The sequence below is a fragment of the Fundulus heteroclitus genome, chromosome 21 (assembly GCF_011125445.2).
Source record: "Fundulus heteroclitus isolate FHET01 chromosome 21, MU-UCD_Fhet_4.1, whole genome shotgun sequence".
NCBI classification, from domain to species: Eukaryota; Metazoa; Chordata; class Actinopteri; order Cyprinodontiformes; family Fundulidae; genus Fundulus; species Fundulus heteroclitus.
Window position 1 is genome coordinate 18,493,173 of NC_046381.1, and position 11,125 is coordinate 18,504,297.

Genomic DNA, 11,125 nt, shown 5'->3' on the forward strand with positions numbered 1-11,125 from the left:
CTGTTAATTCAGACAAACAGCATTACATAGTGATGTCCTCTGGATGTTCATTTTATTTCTGTTATTAAATTCTTGAACTTGAAAAGAAGTTGTCACTCCTTTATTCTATGTGTGTGCAGGTTTTGCTGTTAAAAGATCGCTAGTGTTAGAATTCATCCCTTTCAATCGTTGTCAATAGATCAGCTTAAGAGCTGATCATCACCAGAAAATACATAACAGACAGAGAGTTATTTAATAAACATTAAATAACTTTGAACAGTGTATAATTGCACAACATATTTGGCGTCCCTGGGTGGGCCATCGTAAATACAGCTTAAACTGCGCACACATCAGAATATCACTTGTGACATTTTTAGATTTTTAGGAAAATAAAAGTTAACTAAAAAATTTCTCAGCTAGTGATAATAAACTGTACTACAAAGCTTAAATTCAGATGCTTGAATCAATCAAGGTATCTGTTATAACCGACAGTCTCAGAGTAGACTTAACTGTAAAGTTAAGCTTACTAACTGAACCAAAATTTGTTGCACATCTGTCTCCAGATGTTGTGACTTATCCTGATGTTTGCTTAAACCACAAGTCTTAAATGAAACGTCCAAAGTTGTGCGCTTTCAAAATTAACTTCCAGTCCAGGAAAGTTAGATGCTCAAATACCTATCCTAAGATGCTTTGCATATTCGTCTAACAAGACATTTTAAAAGCTTAGTTTGTGTTGTGTAGAACATTTGTCTCCAGATTTAACTCCTAGTTAATCTGAGGTGTCACCCTATTTATGAAAAGGGGGGTGATGCTCTTAAAGCTAAAAGTGCAAATTTCCCTTAAAGAAAGGTGAGAAGCACAAGCTAAAAAAGCTAGTAATTCCTTAAAAGGTGAAGCCTTGCGCAAAAGCTAGTAATTCCTAAAGCAAGGTAAGCAGTCACCACAGAGCTCGTAAGTCCTAAAGGTCTAGCATTCTTAACACTGAAAGAATAGTGTCGTCATGAGCCGCACGTTGAACGGTCAACCTGCGCACCTGTTTCTACACACACAAATAAGTATTTGTAAAATGTATGTTTAAACATAAAAGCATAGCTGAGCATGCACAGATTGGATCTTATGTTATTTTGAAAGTTTTGTCATAACTTTTGTTTTTTGTGTTAGCAAGATGGAGCCAGAACGTCTCATATCTGAAGCTGCACCTTTAGTGGACCAAGCAGACATAGAGAGGCAGAAGGTTGTCGTTGCCGACCTCATCAACTTTTCTGCAGATGAGTTGAATAACTTAAATAGTTTTAACCTTGCTGATTGCGATAAAATGATTAAGGAATTAATGTATTTTATTGCAAACCCAACTAAAGATTCTCTGATTACAGATGTTCTTTGCCAGATCACCCTGCTGCATCAACAACGATCCCAGCTAAAAGCTAAACAGCTTCTTCAGTTACAGGGTGAGCATCAGATGGTTTTAGACAGAGTGAGTGCTGCCAAACTGGAGCTCTCAAAGGCCAAGGTGAGGATGGAGGAAGCTGATGCAGAGACCAAAGACCCCAAAACTCCTGATGTCAGCGAGGCTGCATCTTACCAGAGAAGTGCGTCCTCCACTCTTCAGGTGAACTCTTCACACGATCAACCTCCGCAGGTTGAATCATTACAGGAGCTGGAATCAGAGAACAGCTCTGCAGTTTCTAACGCAGCACCTAGAACAGAACCAGTCTTGCCAAAATTTAGAACAGAACCTCTAAATTTTGAGTTTACAGGAAGGATGACTATCCACAGTGAAGTGTTGCTTCATCCTGCTGCAGTGGACAGCCCCAAAGAGTACCAGTTAAACAACTCTGCAGACATAGGTGGTTAAGATTGGAGGGATGAGCAGCCATCACACCTGACACGATCAGTCCTGCATCACCCCCCACGACTCCACCCAACAGATCACCTCCACCTTCTCCTCAGTGACAACTCTTTCCATTCATGAGAGAGATGTTAATAAACTCTTCAAAAGACAGAACCCCTGGAAAGCTGCTGGACCATACTCTGTCTCTCCATCCACCTTGAAGCACTGTGCTGATCAGCTGTCTCCAGTGTTCACAGACATTTTTAACACCTCACTGGCGACATGTCACATGCCAGCTTGCTTCAAATCCTCCACCATTATCCCTGTTCCCATGAAGCCAAGGACCACGGGACTTAATGACTTTAGACCCGTCGCTCTGACCTCTGTGGTTATGAAGTCCTTTGAGCGCCTTGTGCTTACACACATAAAATAAATCACAGATCCCCTCCTGGACCCCCTACAGTTTGCCTACAGAGCCAACAGGTCTGCAGATGACGCTGTCAATTTGGCCCTTCACCACATCCTCCAGCACCTGGACTCTGCAGGAACCTATGCCAGGTTCCTGTTTGTGGATTTCAGCTCTGCCTTCAATACAATCATCCCAGCTCTGCTTCAGGAGAAGCTCTCCGAGCTGAATGTGCCCGACTCCACCTGCAGGTGGAACACAGACTTCCTGTCTGACAGGAAGCAGCATGTGAAGCTGGGAAAACATGACTCTGACATCAGCACTGGTTCCCCCCAGGGCTGTGTTCTTTCTCCTCTGCTCTTCTCCCTGTACACCAACAGCTGCACCTCCAGTCATCAGTCTGTCAAGCTCCTGAAGTTCGCGGACGACACCACTCTCATCGGACTTATCTCTGATGGTGACGAGTCCACCTACAGGTGGGAGGCTGACCATCTGGTGACCTGGTGCAGGGAGAACAACCTGGAGCTCAACGCTGTAAAAACAGTGGAGATGGTTGTGGACTTCAGGAAGAACCCAGCCCCAGCTACCGCCATCACCCTCTGTGACTCCACCATTGACACTGTGGAGTCTTTCCGCTTCCTGGGAACTATCATCTCCCAGGACCTAAAGTGGGAGTAGAACATCAACTCCCTCACCAAGAAAGCCCAGCAGAGGATGTACTTCATACGGCAGCTGAAGAAATTCAACCTGTCAAGGACAATGACGGTGCAGTTCTACTCCTCCATCATTGAGTCCATCCTCACCTCCTCCATCACCATCTGGTACACTGGTGCCACCGCTAAGGACAAGGGCAGACTGAAGCGTGTCATCTGGTCTGCAGAGAAGGTGATTGGCTGCAATCTTCCATCTCTCCAGGACCTGTACGCCTCCAGGACTCTGAGGCGTGCAGGGAAGATTGTGGCTGATCCCTCGAACCCCTGTCACAGACTATTTTAGTCACTTCCCTCTGGCAGGAGGCTGTGGTCCATCATGACCACAACCTCACGCCACAAGAACAGTTTTTTCCCATCTGCTACCGGCCTTATGAACAAGGCCAAGAACCACCCGTGAAACTGGACACTGTCTCTCTCCCCCGTTCAGGACTTACAAGCTTCAGCGTTACATTAACGCACAGTTTACTGAGTGTATATAGCTTCTGTATATATATCCATTTCATTTTATTTCATTGTATTTTTATTTTTTGTCTGTACCATCAACACCAAGTCAAATTCCTTGTAAGTGGAAACCTACTTGCCGATTAAACTTGATTCTGATTCTGATTCTGACTCATACCACCACCTGTATTGACTCTATGCCGCCCCCTAAGGGCCAGAAGAGTCACACAGGTGGTCCACACCAACCAGGTCATGAACACAACCAATTTGATTTCCCAGGTGGTCCAGGTCCACCTCATAATTACAGTTTACGTTTTCTCCAACTTGAGTACCTTGCTCAGGACATAGAACATTTCGACCCAGATAATCATGATTCCAACATTCATAATTATCTGAAGGAAGTCAAACACTGTGTTTTTGAACTGCCATTTCCCTCATCTCGTGAGAAACTAAAGCTTATTTGGAAACCAACAGCTAGAAGTGTTCATGTTTTCATTAAAGCTCTTCTTCCAGAGATTCATGACAGTTATTCAGCTCTTTGCAAAGCTTTAAGAGAAGAATATTCTGTGTACAGGGATCAGGCTTCAACAACTCTTGACGCTTTCAGCGTCATTCAACAGGAAAATGAAACACCCAGAGATTATTACTATCGTTTCAGGAACGTTTATTCTCAGGAATGTAGTTCTCCAGGTCCTGGAGAAAACCCACTCTTTAAGTCTTTGTTCCTTCATAATTTACATGAGAGTGTACGTTATGAAGTGACCATGCATTGCAGGGAAAGTAACTTTTCCATGCATGAAATCCGCAGATATGCCCAGTTTGTTTGGAACACTCGTTTGCAATGTGTCAGGAAACAAAGCAAGTGTAGAGTCTTAAAAAATATTTTTAGAGAATATAAATAGTTTATTATTCAGTGTTATGTTGCCCTTTATGTTCATTTTATTTATTTTATTTATTCTTCCATATATAAAAAAGCCAGAAAAAGGAAAGACAATTTTAGATTTATTCCAAATTTGCACCTGTCTAATGTTGAAACTTGTTTGTTTGCACTTCTCAATCACTGTATAAAACAGCTTAAAGCTTCGCAAACATTTTTCCATTTCTTTCATTTTATCAGTTAATAAAATGGATTTTCTCATCACTCTTAGTTCTGGATCTGTGACCTGATCTAGAATTCAGATTTGGGTTTGAGAATCAGTGATCAACCTGCAGTCCAACAGAGACATAACAGGACATTGTTCTGGTTGGCCTCAATTTAAAAGACCAAAGATCCATCTTTTTTGTGCTTTTTGAGGCATAAAGTAATCAAATACGGCCAGTTGATGAGCTCCACCTAGAGACGGGGAAATTGTCCAGCTCATCAGTCAACACAACCACAACCCTTTCTGAGCAGCAGACGCACATATTGGATCAGAACCCGCCATAAACAAAACCCTTATCTCTTTCTGTCTATTTATGGTGGGAATAAATCAGATTGTGAAGGTATGATCCTCTCAGAGGAACCAACGTGTTGCTGTGTGTTTCTAGTTCCTAAGAAACGAGAGTTTAAACATTCAGCTGAAGATCATTAACAGCGGGCCTGACAATAAACGTCTTTATGGTGCTGCACCTACAACAGGAGAGGATATATGAGAGCAGAACCTGAGGAGGCTTCATCCCACAGAGACACCAAACGGCTGGAGGATGAGGTGAGTCGCTCTTTCAGGCTTGAATAATTATCTGTATGCACGGTTTCCATGAGACAGCAGAGGTCTGAGCATTTGTCTCAGAACCAAACCAGTTTGTGTTCAGGATTCCTTTAAAAACATCCATCTGCTCGCCATTCTGGTGCTGAAGAAATGCCGGAATTAAACGTCTGACTGAACCGACACTGAGATGTAGTCTGCATCGACCCCAACAATGATGCTGGAGAGCGGCAGGATTTCAGTGAAGCCTCTTAATGATGTTAAAGTAGAAGTTAAAAGTCAAATAACCACATTTAGCATCTTAAAACCTGAAATTTAACCCAAAACTAAGCTTTATTCCAGCTTTTCCTCGGCTGACCTCAAATAGATCCAGTCTGACTAAAACCTGATTATTTCTGAGAACGTTTTCAAGCTGGTCCTCCAGTTTCTCACTGATCTCCAGAACCAGGAAGTTTTTATTTTATTTTATTTTATTTTATTTTATTATGTTGTCAGGATGTACTCCGGCTTAGGAAACACTCAAACAACGAGTAATGGGCGCGGGTCAAAACCAGTCTTGTATAGTAATGAAGTAAAAATACTTCACTACTGTACTTAAGTATATTTTGAAGTACTTTATACTTTCCTCGAGTATAAAATTTTTTGATAAATTTCCCTTTTTCCATTATTACAAAAAAAGCGAGAGTGAGAGAGAGAGAAACCCAAATGTTTTGACCCCACCTACTGATAACGTTACAGGTGTATCTATTAACAGGTTTACCACTTCCTGTAGGTTAACTAAGCCTGGTTTATCACTTAACCATGTTCTTAGTATACACCCCCTGGTCTAAATTCTGCCTGCACTTGGTTGTGTATAATTTTAAAGTGCATAGCACTGACCTTACTTGAAGGAAAACTGAAAGCTTACAAAAAGGTTATATTTTCTGTCTAAACTTGGTCTAAATTTCTCCTGCACTTTGTTGTTTATATTATTTTAAGTGAATTTGACCTTCAAAGTTTACCAAAATATAAAAAATGTCATTCAAACTGCATTTGCCTTATTTTACTATTTACTTATATTTTTTATTACATTACTTGAGTACATCTATTTCTACAGTAATTTTCATACTTAAGTACAAGACATTTCAGATACTTTAAGACTTTAACTCAAGTAACATTTCAGTCAGTGCCTTGGACTTTTACCAAAGTCATATTTTGGAGAGGTACCTATACTTTTACTTGACTCTGAGATTTCAGTACTTTACACAACACTGGTCATAACACAGTGAACAAGGTGTCCAGGGTTTTGTTTTCCACCTGTTCTTCACAACCAGGTAGCGTTCCAGACTCGGTGTTCAGCCGTTTGGATCCAACAGTCTCCTGTTCTGCCTCGGACGTAACAGGCTGACGTTTTTACACGACTTTGCTAAACTTAAACTGAAACTCAGATTGAAAGGAGCACATCAGCTTTAAAGTCTCGCACCGGATTCTAGCCTCTGTGTTTAGATCCAGACTTTGACTAGGCCATTCTAACGCATGAACCTGTTTTGATCCTCGAGGGCCAGTGTCTAACATCGGCTCATCAGCAGAACGTGACCGCCTGCTGGTTTAGCCATTTGATTCAGGTCTGTAGAACAAGGAAGACGTCCAGAAGTTGCAGGACGCCATGCCTGGAGAACTAGATCTAATCCATCCCATAATATCTTTGCATGGTTCTCCTGCTGGAAGGTGAACCTCCACCTCAGTCTCAGGTCTCCAGCCTCCAGCAGGTTTTCCTCCAGGATGATCCTGATTTAGCTCCATCCATCCTACCACAGCATGATGCTGCCCCCTCCATGCTTCTCTGGTTAGTTTTTAACTACAGAGGCATTTACCATGAAGGCCAGAGCTCCTTCTTCCACAGGTCTGCTTTATCTCCTGGCAAACTGCAAACTAGAAGACTAAAACCGTCCTTTACAGCTATGGTCCACTCGGTGTTGCTCTGTCACAACACAAAGACTGAAGCTTGTTGACAAATAATAATAATCTTTATTGTCATTGCAACTTACATTGCAGTGAAGTTTGCTCCCTATGTTTAACCCATCCCCTCAGGGAGCCATCTGGGGTTAAGGGGCTTGTTCAAGTGGGAGTTGAACCCAGAACCTCTGCAGTTTGCTGCAAACTTTCTCAGAGCATCAGAGCTTCAGATATACTGGATACAACAAAAATAACCAAGTTCCTGATGTAATGAACACCTGAAAAATACAGTCTTTCACTCCTTGTTTCCATCTTTCTCTGCCTGTAGCACAATGTGAGTCACTTCTGCTGCTGTAGATGAACTCTGTCATGTTTCATGTCCCACCAGTTCTGCTCAGAGTCTGGAGAACAAACTGCAGGCCCTGCAGTGCCACTTCACCTGGGACCTCAATCCCAGAAAACCCAGGCTCATCACTCTCCAGAAAATCCTGGAGGACATCAGCACAGATGAGGGGGACTTCTGGCTGGGTCCCATTTACAACCTGCAGGGGTTCATCCACTACAAGCTGGGCTCCACTGAAGAGGCCCTGAGCTCCTTCAACCAGGCCACTGAGACCTTCCAGCATCAGAAAAACACTGATGAAAGTCCCTGGTTGATGGTGAACTTTGGCAATCTGGCTTGGCTGCACCACCTGATGGGTGAAGATGAGAAGAGTCAGCACTACCTGTCAAAGGTGGATGCTCTACAAAAGAAGAAGGAGGAGCTCCACCCAGAGGTGTGTGCTGAGAAGGCCTGGACCCTGATGAGGTTCGACGAAGAGAAGAAGCAGCAGGCTGCAGAGCTCTTCCAGAGAGCCATCCAGATGCAGCCAGATGTGGTGGAGTGGCAGAGCAGCTGCGCCATATTAGGAGCAGAGGCCTTCAAAGACAACTTGGAAAACATGGACTCTGAGGTCTTGGAGATCCTGAGATCTGCCAAAGAACGAGATCCAGATAACTTATACATTGCTGCTCTTTATCTGGAGGCAAGAGCTGCAAAAGGAGAACTAAGTCAGGGTGAACTTCAAATGTTGGCTGAGAAGGTTTTAGAAGCGCCAGTCAGCAGTTACAGTGGACTCGGCCCATTACTGCGTCTGTATAGAAACTACAAATCTAAAGATGATGCTGTTAAATTAGCCGAGGAGGCCCTAAGGAGGCAACCTGACTCACGTTATTTAAAGAGGTCCGTTGCAATCTGCTTGGCAAAGAAGGTCCTTTCTCAAGAATACAAACCCCAACCTCCAGAAATCATGAAAGTAATCCGTCATTGGAAGGAAGTGATGGAGGCGTATCCTGAATCTTCAGTTAGGGAAGATTTAACTCTTGCGCAATTATATGCAAAGGTAGACATAGAGAAAGCTGACAGGATTTACAAAGAGCTGCTGGAAAGAGATGACCTGGATCTTAAAGAAGAACAGATGCTTTACCACCGTTATGCAAACTATTTATTCTTCATTAGAAATGAGAGTGACGAGTCTATTAAGTACCAACTGAAGGCAGCAGAGATTCCAGTAGAAACCCAGTATCGTAGGAAGAGCATCAAGGAGCTGAAGAAAGCCTCTAACAAAATAAGAGACCCAGAAATGTGCAGAATGATCAGGGAGCTTCTGACCAGACTGGAAAATCAGCCTGAAACCCAGAATCAGTGAATCTTAGAGACGGGAAAGTGTCTGAAATTATTCTGAAGATCAAAGAAAATCAGTAGAGGTTTTATTTAAACATTCCATGTGATTTTATCTCTGTACAATACATTGGATGATAAATAAAGACATGTTTTTATCTTTATTCTTATGTTTTGAAAATCTGTAGAATAAAAGAGTTGACGATGAAATAAAAGATTTTTATTTTATTTGTCGGTTGAGACAAACCCACAGAGACTTGCAGCCAGAGCTGGTTCTACTCGTTCTACTCAAGCTCACCGGATATACAAATCCTCTTTTATTTATTTCAGTAACTCTATTGCTAAATAAAACACACTGTTTCAGACAGGAAACAGGCCTAAGAAAAGACACAAAGTCAGTTCTTCAGTGATCCAGCAGACCGAAAGGTTTGGAGACAGGCTGCCACGAAAGCCTATAGGCACCCCAGATGACCTTGGGGTTTTACAATGCAAAACCCCAAGGTCATATTGATAAAAGGTGGAACCATTCCAAAGAAATTATCACAAAGAAAAACTTTGAAAGTATCTGCCGAGATTTTCTGACCGAGTTCATCGCATGTTTAACAAAATTAAATGGCAAGCTGATCGGAAAAGGAACCGCGCAACTTATCAAAAATTATTTATAGCACGGTTCATTCTGTTTTAACCCTTTCTTACTGTTCTAGGACTTAAGAAGTGGAGGTTAACCAACAGTTTACCACGGTGTTTAGAATTTGTTTTTTTTTTGTTTTGTTTTTTTTTCTTGGGTTGGAATTTTGGTGTGTATGTCTAAATATTTGTGGCACATCCAAGGGATGGATGTCTGAATATTTTATAGTTAGGGTCAGCTCCCTGCCCAACATGCCTCCATCCTTCCAAGAGACAGGCTTCTGATGGAACTGAACTTTCAATGACTGTCCTCTCGTCCACAGGAACCCCTAGTGACTCTTTATCCTTCCAGGTCAAGGCGGATGGACTTTTTGGTAAATCCGAAAATGGAGAATCGAATCTGCCATTCTCTGATTTAAAGAGGGGGATGTTATGCTATATTACCGGCATGAAAAATTCATTGAGGTCAGACTGAATTCTGAACAGTGGACATAAGAATTCTATCTGGCTGCAAGCTGCTGAGAAACACTCCTCTGGGGCTCCCAAGGAGAGAGGGGAGGGGGGGGGGGTCTCCTTCCATCTGGAACATCTTTGATGTTTTCAGAGTTGTTGCAAACTGGAGTTCCAGGAAGGCACTTGGGCTAAAACCTAGAGCTTGGATTCTTCCAAGGCACTTTTGGCAAGACAGGAACCAGGTCAGAATCCCGACTCGGGTAAACACCTTAAAGAGGGAACAAGACATGAATCAGTCATGGAACAAGAGGTCAGGAAGTATCAGGAACAAGTTCCAGCCAGGTTACTGCTGAAACTTGTGAGCTAATTCTCTGACGTCATTCATGTGACTCCAGCCTCCTTAAATGCTTCCCACAACGTCCACCTGTCACACCCTGCTGGAAGAGTGATGCAGTGATGCACTTTGGTCAACTGCTGTTTGTAGGTGTGCTGCATAGATGTAACATTGCTTACTTTAAACAATAGCGGAGTGGGGAGTGGGCCAAGGTCCTCATTAAAAACATGTTCTTAGTACCAATGCTGCTTTTCGTTAAAGGTGCCATGACTGTATAAACTGTATAAACCATTGTGTGTGTGTGTGTGTGTGTGTGTGTGTGTGTGTGTGTGGTGGCGGCAGGTGTAGAGGTGGGGCAAAAAGACTGTGTTGTCCCAGGCCCTAGCAAAGCTGTCAGCTGGCCTGATGGGGGTAATTAGTACAGTTTCATCTAATGAAATAAGCTACCTCTATAAAGTCTTGGTTAGAATGAAATGTATTGATTGTATGCAAAAAGTCCAATTCCTGAGGAGTTCACTGCACTTGACATGTGTAAAAAACCTTAAAATAATGGAGTCCTTCTCCATAGTTTCACGCTTTTAATTTGAGTGCATTTATAAGCCTTAACTTAAGAAATTGTTAATTTCAATTTAATTAGACTTGAAGAGAGCCTCGAGAGGACCTGTTAAAGCCATTGATAGCCAACTCTGCCATTGATCTAAGTAGCAAGGACATTTTTACCCTTAAGGCATCCATCAGTGATGTACTGCTTCTGTTGGTCTACTTGTGCACATTTCTTCAGATACAAGAGAAACTAGCTGCCATACAGCTACAGTTTTTCTTTTTGTTGATGTTTTACTTATTTATTTGCATATATGTATATTTGTACTTTACAACAAATTCTTTGTTGAACTCCTGGGAAAGGATATATAAAATGTTTAGATCCTTTATCGTTTTGCTGAAATTTGTCTGCGATTTCCATTGAACAGTGGCGCCGTGGCTTAGTTGGTTAAAGCGCCTGTCTAGTAAACAGGAGATCCTGGGTTCGAATCCCAGCGGTGCCTTTTCAGCTTAATTCTCTT

The 11,125-nt window shown here is 42.4% G+C and overlaps 1 protein-coding gene and 1 non-coding gene across 2 annotated transcripts; both read left to right on the plus strand.

The window, feature by feature from the left end:
• The first annotated feature begins 1,438 nt into the window (after positions 1 to 1,438).
• LOC105924585 (interferon-induced protein with tetratricopeptide repeats 1) lies at positions 1,439 to 8,836 on the plus strand. The gene is made up of 3 exons (XM_036125751.1): positions 1,439 to 1,588; positions 5,009 to 5,058; positions 7,379 to 8,836. The coding sequence occupies exons 1-3, from the start codon at positions 1,439 to 1,441 to the stop codon at positions 8,676 to 8,678; spliced, it is 1,500 nt and encodes a 499-aa protein (XP_035981644.1). The 3' UTR covers positions 8,679 to 8,836.
• A 2,197-nt stretch (positions 8,837 to 11,033) lies between these two features.
• Positions 11,034 to 11,107, plus strand: trnat-agu. The gene has a single exon. It is a non-coding gene; the product is annotated as a tRNA-Thr (tRNA).
• The last annotated feature ends 18 nt before the right edge of the window (positions 11,108 to 11,125 follow it).

Excerpts from the sequence above, each read along its gene's own strand:
- LOC105924585 (XM_036125751.1), top strand. The coding sequence starts at position 1,439 with ATGGTTTTAGACAGAGTGAGTGCTGCCAAACTGGAGCTCTCAAAGGCC. Across the intron at positions 1,589-5,008 it reads GTGCGTCCTCCACTCTTCAG|AACCTGAGGAGGCTTCATCC; the intron begins GTGAACTCTTCA and ends ATATGAGAGCAG. Across the intron at positions 5,059-7,378 it reads CCAAACGGCTGGAGGATGAG|TTCTGCTCAGAGTCTGGAGA; the intron begins GTGAGTCGCTCT and ends ATGTCCCACCAG.